The sequence below is a fragment of the Rattus norvegicus genome, chromosome 20, assembly GCF_021556685.1.
Source record: "Rattus norvegicus strain SHRSP/BbbUtx chromosome 20, alternate assembly SHRSP_T2T, whole genome shotgun sequence".
Classification (NCBI taxonomy): Eukaryota; Metazoa; Chordata; class Mammalia; order Rodentia; family Muridae; genus Rattus; species Rattus norvegicus.
The window spans coordinates 50,734,413-50,748,010 of NC_141553.1; the positions used below are offsets into that span (position 1 = coordinate 50,734,413).

At 49.3% G+C, this 13,598-nt stretch overlaps 1 protein-coding gene across 8 annotated transcripts in view; it reads left to right on the forward strand.

Moving 5' to 3' along the window:
• Nucleotides 1-13,598, forward strand: part of Rtn4ip1 (reticulon 4 interacting protein 1) — a 39,065-nt gene that overhangs the window by 20,987 nt on the left and 4,480 nt on the right. For 5 of the 8 annotated variants that reach the window (XM_087597592.1, XM_087597593.1, XM_087597590.1 and 2 more), the window contains 3 exon segments: nt 920-1,056; nt 4,251-4,434; nt 6,694-6,786. In XM_087597592.1, the coding sequence (XP_087453718.1) occupies nt 920-1,056; nt 4,251-4,434; nt 6,694-6,786 (414 nt within the window). 8 annotated transcript variants of the gene reach the window in all.

The following is a 13,598-nucleotide window of genomic DNA, read 5'->3' on the forward strand; positions in this document are numbered from 1 at the left end:
AAAGAAAATGTGTGGCGGCCGGAGACACTGGGCCACTGTGGAGTTGGGATGTGTGTCTCTGGCCTGGAAACCTGCCTTGGGAACTGGATAGGTAGAGAGATGGCTGCCAGGCTCAGGGAGAGGCCTTTGGCAGTGTGATATGGGGTGGAGCAGAGCGGGTGAGAGGCTTTGCTGACTGAGACTAAGATGTCTAGCCGATGTCTTGGGGCACGGTGGTGCCAGACAGACCTAGTGGGGATAAAGAGACATTTTTATTTTTTCTATTTTTACAACAGTTTCTGCCATCGCTTACCATGTGTATTTGGGGCGGAGTCTGTTACCTGAACTTGAAGCTCCCTGCTTTTGCTGGACTACCTGGCTAAACAGCTCAAGGCATCCCTGTCTGCCTACCTGCACTGGGACTGTGGGCCTATGCTGCCTACCGTGCCTGGCCTTTAACATGGGCGCTGGGATCTGAACTCAGGTCCGCCAGCCGGCCTAGCAGGCGCTTCGCCAGTCTGGTTATCGTCCCAGCCCAGACCCGCTGTCTGACCCCGCACATTCTGCTATGCAAACGAAGAGGAGCTGGAACTTTGTATTCTGGGTGCTTGTCAGGTACCGACTTCCTGAGCAAGCGTGACTACATCTGGCTTCTCTTTTCAGCCCTTTGCCTTTGTCACTGTAGGTGCTAAAATTGAGGCTGGTCACTCTCCTGGTTTTTGTGATCCTGGTGGCACTGCGTAGACTCCAGGAAGGCAAGGTTATCTTGCCTGTGGAGGGGAGATCTAGTGGGGTTTTCTTGACAAACGTTTGTATCTGATAGGTAGCGTCCTGCAGTTCTTGTCAAGAGGGGAGCTTAAAGGTTCTCTAGAGATTGCACTCTGGTAGGTGTGCACTGGGCCAGTGTCTTCTCTCCCCTCTGCTCCCCCACCCACTTCAGGTAATGAAGGCGTGGGGCGCTCACGTGACGGCAGTTTGCTCGAAAGACGCCAGTGAGCTTGTGAGGAAGCTTGGGGCAGACGAAGTCATCGATTACACGCTGGGCAGTGTGGAGGAGCAGCTGAAATCTCTAAAACTGTAAGTAGTGTTTCCGTGGGGAAGGAGGCCAAGATCACATTAACGAAACATCACGGTATAAAACGGTTTACCAACGATTGACGTCTCAGCCTTACAAAAAAGTTGTCTCTTTAAAAATACCTAGTCTCTTAAAACCTAAAGTTCATAAAATTCTACCCCCTTTCTCTCTCTGCCTGTCTGTCTCTATCTCTGTCTCTCCCACGTTTACAGTCATCTGGGGTCCTTCCAGGGGCTTGGGTCACTTCTTTGGCTGCCCCCTCTGCTGCACACACAGCTTGTCTCTTTGCTGAGGCAGGATCCACCACACTGCTGCTGTTCTTGGTGCTCTGCTGTGGGACCAGCATCTCCAAAATGCTGGGGGCTCTGCTGCAGCTGGGCTCTCTTCGTGGTGCCCAGCCGCAGCTTCTCCCCATGACCCCTTCAGTCCTGGCCTCCATCTGCACCTGAGGCTGAACCTTCACCAATGGCCTTCCATGGCCCCTCACAGCGCCCAGCCTCAGCTGCTCCCTATGACCCCTTCGTGCCTTCAAAACCAGTACCACCTGGGTGACTCTCATATAAAGTTTGGCTGCCAGCATAAGGTACAACGGTGGCCACCTTAGACAAAGCTTCTGTGTGCAGACTCTGAGGAAATATTACCCCAAAGATAATGATCACTTCAGTGATGGCTGTCTCTTCAGTGATGGGGCCTCCTCTTAGTCACTGCTAGTGACTTAGCTCTGTTGACCACCCTCAGTCGGCCCAGCAGAGCCAAGGTTCTCCTTCAGAGGTTCTGGTCTCTTGCTGATCACAGCCCGTTTTCTTCATCTTCACCTGACCAGCACCTCAGATTCTCAGTTCAGAATAGCAGATAGCCTCGACAGGGTCTCTAAGGGATTCTCAATCCTCCCTCCAGACTTCACAGGCCAGGCCCCCATAGTCTGCGCTGTGATGAAACATGGTGATCAAAGCAGCCTGAGGAGGAGAAAGTTTGTGTTGTGTTTCCACAGCACTGTTCATCATTGAAGAAAGGATAGCGTAGAAGTTAGGTCTGGTTCTCCCTCCCAGCCCAATGTCCTAGAAAAAGACTCAGACTCAAATACATTTACACATACCTCGGCCACCATATAGCTAGGCTCTTCTCTGACTAGATCATAACTCAAATTAACCCATTTACTGTGATCCACATTCTGTCACATGGCTGGTTACCTGTGCTCAGGCACCATGCATCCATTTCGGTACATCTTCCCATATGAATCTTCCAACCTCACACTATCCCAGAATTCTTTCTGCCTCCCAGATGTCCCACCTCCTATTTCCTCCTAAGCCGTAGGCCATCAGACTCATGATTGACAAGTACCACAGCCATATACAAGAGTCTCTCTACAGGACAGGAACCTGGAGGCGGGAGCTGATGCAGAGACCAGGGAGGGGTGCTTACTGGCTTGCTCCCCCTGAGTGGCTCAGCCTTCCTACAGAGTCCAGGACCACCAGCCCAGGGATCGCCCCAACCAACAGTGGGCTGGACCCTTCCCCATCAATCACTAATTAAGAAAATGCCCTGTTGGCTTGCCTACTGCCCGTCTTATGGAGACATTTCTCCATGGCGCCTTCTCTCTGATGACACTGGCTTGTGTCTGTCTAGCACAGTGCACTATAAAACATTGAAGCGGGGATATTAAATGCTGTGCACGTGTGTGTGTGTGTGTGTGTGTGTGTGTGTGTGTGTGTGTGAGAGAGAGAGAGAGAGAGAGAGAGAGAGAGAGAGAATATGAATATGAGAATGTGTCCACTAACTGGGAGTGGCATAGGCTTTGGAACCTCAGAGCTCGCCCGCTGTGGTACATCTCCAACAAGGCCACACCTCCTAATCAGATCCAAACACTTCCACCAACTGGGAACAAACGTTCAAATATAGGAGCCTGTCGGGTCGTTCTCATTCAAACCAGCGCAGACACTTTAGTAGATTTTATAATTGCAGCCTCTATCTAGAGGTTGAACTCGGAATCAGTCTGTTGTAAACTTGTGACTTCCTACAAGTAGCAAATTTCTTGATATTTGAATCTTAGAAATTTTACAGCAAGAAAGACTTTGAAATCTCTTTCCAATCCGAGTACATAAGTCCGAGTTGATAAAGTAGAGGTGGGGGTTCTATGGGTGTTTTGTTAGCTCAAGGTCATGCCGTTGACCACTCCTGGCCTACCTCAGCCTACAGCTTCTCCCCAGTTCGCCCGTTCCACACAGGTTTTACCCCCCACAGCTTGAGTGGCTCACACAGTGCATTAGGAACACAGTAGAAACTTTCCTAATGAGCGTGATGCTCCAGTAAGGTCGCTCCTGCTGGCATAGCCTTTAACTTTTGTCCGTCTCTAGTTTAAAATCCCACGGAAGACTTGGTACCCTTGAAGCTGGCCAAAGCTAGTTTAGAAGCTTTGATGTTTGACTTCCTCCAGATGAACTTGGAAGGGGAAAAAACTTTACCCAGGAGGAATTCTCCAGTTGTTTAATATATACACATGCATTTTCTAAACAGAACTTTGGTTTTGAAAGTGCTTAAAAGCTTTCGTGGTTTCTATCCATTTGAGCCTGGTCTAGGACTATAACCGCTTAGGTTAGATTTAGAGATTTGATATCTGTCAGCTCCGTGAAGTCTGTTGTGCAATTTGGGGTGGGGGCATGTCAGAGGAACACTGCAGGCCGAGAAAAGCGTGTTAGTTTTTCTTTTCTCTTTCTCTTTTTTCTTCTGTGCATTATCTTGATGCTAAAACACACAAAAAGAACATTCCAAAAGATGAAGGGGGCACATTTCTGACAAGTCATTTTTACGGGCAAACATTTTAAGTGTACTTCTCTTTCAAGTAGTCATGTATACTGACAAATACACTGCCATTGAAGGACGGTTCTGCAGTCTAACCAGGGATGGCGGGGTCCCTCAGCTAGACAGCCTCAGCTCTCAGGGACTGTGTGACACTCGGTTCTCTGCATAGTAATAACCCAAATCACCCGGCTCAGACACACTTGCTTAGGGCATAAATGAATCGAGCAGATGTGCCTTCTCCCCTCCATCCAAGGCATCCGCCCCTCTGGGATGATGCAGTGCGCATGGTTTGTGAGCGGTCGCTGAGTCCACCCTGTAGCCAACTGCCCGTGGAGTAAAGAGGTTCTGTGTCCCAGGTAGAGACTGGCAAAGTGTCTTTGTTTGATCCTCTCTCCAGGTTTGACTTCATCCTTGATAATGTAGGTGGATCGACTGAAACATGGGCTCTAAATTTTCTCAAGAAGTGGTCAGGAGCCACATATGTGACTCTGGTGACTCCTTTCCTCCTGAACATGGACCGACTGGGCATTGCCGATGGCATGTTGCAGACCGGAGTCACCGTGGGCACAAAGGCACTGAAGGTAGGAAGGCGAATCCTGATTGGTGGAATGAGCAGTGCCCGTCGGGAACTGGTTAGCCGCTCTCTCTTCTCTTGGAGCCAGCCTGCCACAGGGGCTGCCAGCATGGTCTCTAGACTCAAAAAGCAGGGTTCAAGTTCTGACCTCTGCATATTACTTATGTTTCCAGGCCCATAAGGTGAGGTTGCTAATCTGTGAGCTTTACTGTGCTGCCGTGAGCACTAAATAAGACACTCCACGAGAAGAGCGTGGCGCAAGGCCTCGGACATAAAGGCTTTATTCGTGCTGCTTGTGATTCGCTGTGACTACTTCTCTTGCTTCCCTCGGCTACACCTTCTGCCTCCTTCCTGCCCGTTCCTAAAGGTCAGCTTTCTCAGCAGCCTGAACACATGCAACCCTCGTCCGTGTGGTAGAGACTTTGTGAGGCAGTCTCTGGCTGCTGTGCCCGTGCCTGGTTCCCACCCTGTGGGGTACAGAACCTCACGGAACGTGTTCTACTTCAGCAGCCGTGAAGGCTGATGTCTCGTGATGCTGGCGTTACCACACCTGTCCCAGCACTGCTTCTCTCTGGTGAATCACTGTTTACCGGATGGGAGTTCCTGGGATGTTAGATCCATCAGGCTGACTGTACTGACAGGCCGCTATGTCTATGGCCAAACTGAATGCCCCCAGGGAGTGGTAGGCCTTGGACACTAGAGCACATAGCCTCAGTTACAGGACTGGGAGTAGGGCTTAAGTGTCTCCTCTCTGCTGAGCGCCATCACCTCTTGTCACCACAGAGGGGGCAGAGGCTAGTATACTTACAGGTTGTAAATTAGAGTAATTTTAGGGCATTGAATTAGAGGTGAAATGGTATACAGGATAAAAGAAAAGATGATGAAGACAGGTGTTGCTTTTTTCTTTTTGAGACAGGGTTTCTGTGTAGTCCTGACTGTCTTGGAACTCACTCTGTAGACCAGGCTAGCCTTGAACTCACAGAGATCTGCCTTAAAGACGAGATATTTCAGACTCAAGTCCCTCAAGTAGAAAGGCCCTCAAGCCTTGTTCGTTGGTGGACTTAGCCGGCTTCACTGTGTGGACTTAGTTTTTAGCTTTCCTTCCACTGTCTTTTTTCTGCATGTTTTTTGATGAGGTGCTAGGGGTTAAACTTGGCCTCACCCATGCAGTCACAGTGGCCCTTGAGATGGCTTTTTTGTTTTGTTTTCTTTTTAGATGGGGTTTTATTATGGAGGCCACACTTACCTGAGACTGTGATCCTTCTGCCTCACAGGTGTGCTCAGCCTTTAACTGCTACTTTAAACAAGTTGTCATCGTTGTCTTATGTGTGTGTTTCCTGCATGTGTGTATGTATACTGTGTGTAACCTAGTGCTGTTAGAGACGAGGAGAGCGTGCTAGATCCTTGGAACTGAACTGGAGTTGAGGATGCTGGTAAGCTACCATGCAGGTATCGGGAACCAAACTCGGATCCTCTGCAAGAGCCGCAGGTGCTGAGCCGTCTCTAACCACCTTTAAGTTATGCTAAAGATCAACCCGGAAATGAGGCCTCATCACACAGAGATGTCTGAGAGCTGGGCTTGCCCCATTTTGATAGCATTTCCCTCAGCTCCTGCACCAAGACACCACTATTTGAATGTAGCATGGGCTACACGATGAGACCCTGTCTCAAGCGTGAAAAGAATAACAATTACAAGTGGGCACAGAGGTAGAGTTGAGGCCTCCCTGGTAAGAGTGTTGTCTACCTTTATCTTGAGAGGTCTTGCTCCACAAAGATTAGATGGCTTGGCTCTTACAAGAATGACCATGGGTAGACCCAGCCATGGTATAAAAACAATTATACTCTTTCTTTATTCCTGTCAGACTTAGAAACAGAAAACAACTTGTAGTGACTTATTCCTAAAACAGTTTTAAATGTAGTAAGTCTCTTAGCTTCCTGCAAACGTCAGTGGGGAATGCCTGCAGCTCTGGGCCCTGACTCCTTGTAGGTAAGCCATTCCATGCATGGGACTTTGGGCTCTCATTTAAGGCAAGCTTCCCTGCGGTGATCATACGGGAAGCCGCCTCAGTTTACACGGTAAGTCGTGCCCGTTTGCTCACTCCGTACATGCTACAGGGAGTCTGCCGGAGGTCCTGGACATGCAATCACATGTCACCGGAAACGGGAAATATGTCCATCTGTCCTGGTCATGCAGGGAATGTCCAGTTAGTACAGTTAGCCAGGCCTTCTTTTCCATACACTTACCTGATTCTTCTCTTCCTCGTAGCATCTCTGGCAAGGAGTCCATTACAGATGGGCCTTCTTCATGGCTAGCGGCCCGTACCTAGATGAGATTGCAGAGCTGGTGGATGGGGGAAAGGTAGGTCCACCCCCAAGCCCCTTCCTGGTGACTATGTCAGCACTCTTCCTATAGACTGTGCTCGGGCCTCATCGCTGGGGCACCGCAGGAGGAGGGGGGGTGCTGTGTGCTGTTTCTGTTGCCATGGGGTTTGTGGAGATGCTGCTCAGGATGCACAGTAGCTCACTCAGCCTGTTCAGTCTCCCCCTGGGTTTACACATCAAGGGACAGGCGGGGGTGGGGTAGGCACATTCTATGATGTTCTTAAAGACACCCAGTCAGCAAGTCGCAGAGCTGGGCCTGAGCTGGGTGGCTAGTATTTTGGTAATGATCTTTGAAAGATGGCACCCTCTGCACAAAGAGGAGAAGGTGCCCACAGGTTCTCAGGAAAACTCCTGGAGCTGCCTTGGTGCTGGGGAGGCTGTCCTGGTGGTGAGGCATTTCCACCCCCCCCCCACCCCCCCCGCCATCACCTGGGTGAGAGGTAGTTCCCCAGGCTTCCGGTCCAAGATTAGTGTGTGTTCAGAAGAGTAGGGCACCGGCGAGGACGAGGACGGGCCTGAGCGGAGACAACCACTGCTCTCTTGGCTGCTGATGCCTGGCCTGTAAGGACTTCACAGAAAACTTGTGTTGGCTTTTGTCCTGTTGACGGTGTCCTTTGCCTTACAGAAGCCTTTCAGTTTCACGAGGTCCCATTTATCAATTGTTGACTTAGAGTCTTGGCCATCAGTGCTGTTTGGGAAAGTTCCCCTGTGCTAGTGCATTCAAGGTTCTTTCTCACTTTCTCTTCTATTAGATTCAGTACGTCTGGTTTTATGTTGAGGTCCTGATCCACTTGGCTCTGAGCTTTGTGCAGGTGGTGACTGTGGATCTATTTCCATCCTTCTACATGCACAGTGCCAGTTAGACCAGCACATTTGCTGAAGATGCTGTCTTTTCCCCACTGTATGGTTTGGCTCCTTTGTCAAAGATCAAGTGACCATAGGGGTGTGGGAACATTTCTGGGACTTCAGTTCTATTCCATTGATCTACCTGCCTGACTCTGTTCCAATACCATGCAGGTGGGGTTTTTTTTTTTTTTTTCTTCTTTTTTTTGTTTTTTTGTTTTTTTGTTTTTTGTTTTTTAACCACTATTGCTCCGTAGTACAGCTTGAGGTCAGGGATGGGGATTCCCCAAAAACTTTTTATTGTTGAGAATTGTCTTCACTCTCCTGGGTTTTCAGTTTTTTCATATGAAGTTGAGGATTGCTCTTTCCATGTCTGTGAAGAATTGAGTTGGAGTTTTGATGGGGATTGCATTGAATCTGTAGATTGCTTTGGTAAGGTGCCATTTTTACTATATTAATCCTGCCAATCCGTAAGCATGGGAGGTCTTTCCATCTTCTGAAATTTTCAATTCCTTTCTCCAGGGACTCGAAGTTCTTGTACAGGTCTTTCACTTGCTTGGTTAGAGTCACCCAAGATATTTTCTATTATTTGTGGCTATGGTGATCCCTTTCTTTCTCAGGCTGCTTATCATTTGTATAAAGGAAGGCTACTGATTTGTTTGAGGTAATTTCATGTCTAGCCACTTTGCTGAACTTATGAGCTGTAGGAGCTCTCTGGGAGGAGGGCAGCCTCTCAGAGGCAAAGGGGAGGGGGATGGAGGATGAGGGGAAGAACTCTTAGGGGAGGGGGTTCGGGGAGGGAGTCACATTAGGGATGTAAATAAACAATTGATTAATAGTAGAAAAGAAGATGAATGTTGCTGAGGGCTTCAGTCTCCCCTTTGGAGTCTTTTCAGGGCACCCCAGGTTGGAGTTTTGTTTTCAGTGGTTGGGTTTTGTTTTTTTATTCACTCATACAATAAATACATCCTGACTGCAGCATCCCCTCCTCCACTCTTCCCTGCCCCCTCCCTGCACCCTCCCCTGATCCTGGTGGCTACTTTTCAGCCACTTAGGTGTCTGTTCAAGTCTCCTGGGCCAAGGCCCTGTGTATGCGGCCCACAAGAGCCCACGTCAGCAGCATTACTTTTGGTTCAGGTTTGAACCTCTTGCATTTTGTGTGCACAGGATTCCCCCGCATCCCACTCTATGCTTTTCTTTACTGCTGCCGAGAAAGGGAGCATCACTATGGGTGTAATAGTAGTGCCATGATGGCAGAGGGCTCTGTCCTAGCGAGCGCTGGTGTGTGTCCTGGTGTCTGCTCACGCTGCCCACATGCTGTCATGCTCTCTTGTATTCACAATATAGGACTTTGTCTCGACTTGGACATTGCTATTTACCCAACAGAGATGAGAGGTGATTTGTGTATGTGTACCAACTACGTTTGGCAGACAACCAGTAGAAGAGCCCAGAAGGGACAGGAGAGAGAGATGCCTTTGATGTGAGCCTGGAGGAGGCGTCTGTCCTGCTCAGCTGCTGAGCCCTGGGGACTCAGGGCACGGGGAGACCAGGTGTCTGTCACCTCTCTGCATTGAGGTGGATGTGAGAGGTCACTCACTGCAGGGAGTAACAACAGATCTTGAAAACTGCCCTCAGAAGAGACTTGCTCAGCTGAACAGTGACATTTCAAATCTCCAAGCTCTGAGGAGTGCGTAATGAATCTGGCTAGCAGGAGCACGAGAGAGGAGTTTGAACTTGCTGTTGTGATGTAAGCCAACTGCTCTGGGTTTTTAGATAAATATATTCATAAGATTCAAAACTGAAGGTCGAGGCTATTTCAGCTGCCTTTGACTGCATCCCTTGGTCACCAAGTTCTGCTTGGTGTAGATAAAACCAGCAATACTGTTTCCTGAAACTCCCAAAGGCATCTGTTCAAACAGGACAGGACAATGGGTGATGAGTCTGGGACCTGAGCTGGGTGGCTAGTATTTTGGTAATGATCTTTGAAAGCTGTCTCAGTCCTGGGGAGCTGCCCTGGTCGTGAGGCACTTCCAGGTATAGGGAGAACAGTTGGATATAAACCCCCAACACCTGACAGAGTAATATTTCTGCGGGTAATGAATTGTTTCTCACGTTCCCTTTTGTTTTTAAACGCTCTTCTTATTTATTTCATACTAGGATACTAAAATGTCTGTCATTCTTTATTTTGCAAACCTTTACTTTTTTTTTTCCACACCTCTGCACAGGTGTGCCAATATTTATTTGAGCTTTTACAAACAGTGCTTCAGTGGACAACCCAGCTTTGCTTTAAGTACTAACTGTGAGTGTGTGCGCTTCAGTTCCGGGAAAGGCAATTACTGAGCCCCGAGTAGTTTTGATAAATACTAAGACAGCAGCTTTTGAAATCCATTGTTTAGTGTTCGCTGTGTCTCTGTAGCCCTCTCTCTTCACTCTGGTGTCCTCTTGCCCTTTGCTTTGTTTCACCTCAGAACAAATTGTTCTGGAAATGTGAGGAAAACTGCTAGTCACTGGTAACTTCAACTTCCCCGATAGATCGTGCCTGGGGCTGAGGAGGTGACTGACTGGGTGAACTGCTGGCTGCAGCCGCCACACAGAGGGCAGGCGAGGTGGATGCCTGCAGTCTCAGCACAGGGAGGCAGAGACTCCCTGCCAGTCAGCCTAGCCAATCAGTGAACTCCAGGTTCAGTGAGAGACCCCGCCTCAAAATAAAGTGGAGCAGTAGAGGGAGACACTTAATGTCAGCCTCTGATCTTCATGTAGACACATGGTGCATGCATACAGAGACCACCTCTCCACACACAAGCATCTGACTTAAGTCTTACCAATGGAGTCTCGTCAGCCCTGTGTGCACCGGTGAACATGGAGAAGAAGCAGATCACAGCGCCACAATACTGAGGAGTCAGACACACAGCATTGTCCCCACACCCTGACCTTGCTTTCTGGCAGGGTAGCATTCCGTAAATATTTCCGTCATTAGACTCCTCTGCCTTAAATGTGCCCACCATTCCAAGCCCAAGTGACAAGGAGCTGACATTTGCAGTGTGTTCTCCTGGAACTGCAGACTCAGACATTGCTTTCACGTGCTGTGACCATGAGGCTTCTGCTCACAGCATTTCATATAGACCCTGATCGTGGCCATGCGCAGTTTGGTTTAGACTTTAGGACTGACGTAACAACCAGGTTATAACTGGTGTCTTAACCAGGACTAGAATAAGAAAGTAAGCTGAATCCAGTCTTAGTTCTCCTAAGTTAAGAATGGCATTTAAAACTTTTTATTATTTAGTGTGTATATGTGTGGTGTATCTGTATGTGTGTGTTAAATGTGTGTTTAGGTGCTTGTGTGGTGTGTGTGTGTATGTTCATATGTACACAGGTACACCTGTGCCCGTGGTGGCCAGAGAACAAAACTGTCCCTGCCACCTTATCTTTTGAGAGAGGGTCTCTCACTGCACCTTGAGCTAGACTGACAGTCAGGGAGCACCAGGGATCCGTCTGTCTCTGCCTCCACTTGCTCGCCTTAGCCCAAAGCTGGGGTTACAGATGACTGTGGTTGTGAGCAGTGTTTTACATGGGTACCTGGGCTCTGGACTCGGGTCCTTGTGATTGTGCCTATGTTTACCTACCGAGCCATCTCCCCAGGCCCAGGTTTTACAATGTTTTACATTTGTGATGGAGTTTTACATTTATTTTATTTTACTTTAATGGGTATGGGTGTTTTTGCCTGCATGTGTCTGTGTACCACTTGTCTGTCTGGTGCCTATGCAGGCTAGAAGAGGGCATCAGATCCCCTGGGATTGGAGCCATAGACAGTTGTGAGCTGCCCTGTGGGTATTGGGAATTGAACCTGGGTCCTCTGGAAGACCAACCAGTTCTAACAGATGAGCCATTTCTCCCTCACCCCCCACCCCCAAACACACTTACCATGTAGATCTGGCTGTTCTCGAACTCACAGAAATCTCGCCTTCTGAATGCTAGGATTAAAGGTGTGCACTACTATGCCTGCCTATGAAAATTTTAAACCCCTTTAAGGTCATGCACTTAATGCTCAGGTCTTTTCAGAATTCTAGTTGGTCATTCGAGCGTGGCAGAGCCGTGACATAATCTTCCCAGAGTTTATTTCTTTATTTTTATTGCCATCAGAAGAGCTCCCATGTAACCCAGGTTCAATCTGCAGCATCCGCTGAGGCCTGCCTGGTGCTGATCTGTGTGTTTGCTGTGAGTAGTCCCCTCCCACCAGCACTGTCCACTAGAGCTTTCTGCAGTGGTGGAAATGCCTCTCCGCATGCCGGAGGGCAGCCACCGAAGCGCTGAGGACACTGAGTACTAGACTGTGGCTAGTGCAATGGGGAGACTGGCCTTTTCAGTTTGGTTACTCACTTGATTAAATGTAACTTGTCACGTGTTTAGAGGGATGATTTCCCACCCACCAAACTATGGCCAGGCCACCTTGGCAGTAGACAAGGACCCAAGCCTCAGGCTTCACACTGCACCCTGCTCCACTGGAAGAACATGGCGGTCTGAGGTTGATCCCTACAACCACTAGAAAAGCGTTCGCTTACCTGATACCCCGGCATCTCATCTTGTAGCCTCGATGCTTCCGGAATCCTTTTATTTTCTTGTTTGTTTTTGTCTTTGCTGTTTGTGTGTGTGTGTGTGTGTGTGTGTGTGTGTGTGTGTGTGTGTGTGTGTGTGTGTGTAAACAAGGTTCCAGGTCTCACTATGTAGCCCAGGCTGGCCTTGAACTCATGCTCTCACATCTAGCCCCTGGCTTTGGGGTCACACATTGCGACCATCATGCCTGGCTGGAAAGGACTGCTTTGTGAATGCTCTCCTGATGGGTACATTTGTTCTCTTGGACCACAGCTCCACCCACCATCCTGCTCCTTTAATGTTCCTTTCCAGGCACAAGAAGTACCCAGAAAACAGCAAACTAGAACAAAACTCCCCTCATCCTGTTGTCTTCTTATCCCCGGAGATTGCAAACCACCTTCTTCCTGGACATTGACAGGCCTGGGAAGTCCTGGGCTAAAGGGAAAATGGGTGAAATGGGTGTGGCCATCCCAGAGATGGCTCTGGGACTGTGGTCCCTATGTGTTCCCAGGGGTGTGGATTTGGACTCATGCCAGGAGCTCTTGAGTCTCCTTGATGTCTGTTGGTCCATCCTCGTGTACCTTGCCTTCTGAAATCTGCAGCATCTGTGCCTAGGGCATGTGTCTGCCGAGGGTGAGGCTGCGGAGTTGAGGGGAGTGGACAGCTGGGGTCGGGGATTTGGCTCGGTGGTAGAGCGCCTGCCTAGCAACTGCAAGGCCCTGGGTTCGATCCCCAGCTCTGGAAAAAAAAAAAAAAAAAAAGAAAGAGGGGAGTGGACAGCCAAGTCCCAAAACGCCATTATGTCACTTGGCAGTGTGGTCAAGGCTTCCAGGTCCTGACTCTGGCTGCTCCTGGAGGCTTTGGCTTTGCATAGACCATGGAGCGCTTGTGTTGTGTTTCAGCTTCGTGTGCTAAACACTCAGACACCCATCCCTGGTAGCTCTTCCTGCCCCTCAAAGGCTTGCCCACTGGCCAGTAAGCAGCAGTACTGTGTGTGGTAAGCTCACACTTTGGGAGGCGAGTTTCCTGAGTCCCCGTGTTAGGAGGGTGCCAGGTGGCAAGTGCTAATCCTGGGTCCTGTCTAAGGACGGGAAGGTGCGCTCAGGAGACCCCACACTGGCTCCCACACTGAAACAGGGCTGCTGAAGTGCATGTTTCCTGGTTGCCTGAGAGCCCCGGGTGTCTGTGCAGTGGGAAGTGTGGCTTTGAGCCTGCCGGCTTTATAACAGGGCTCCCCTTGCCAAATGCACCCGAGCAGTGTCCTCACATAATGTCCCACTTCTCTGTCAGTAACCTTTCTCTCCCCTCTCTGGGGTTAACGCTGATCCCTTTGTCTTTAACGAGCAGGCACGCCAG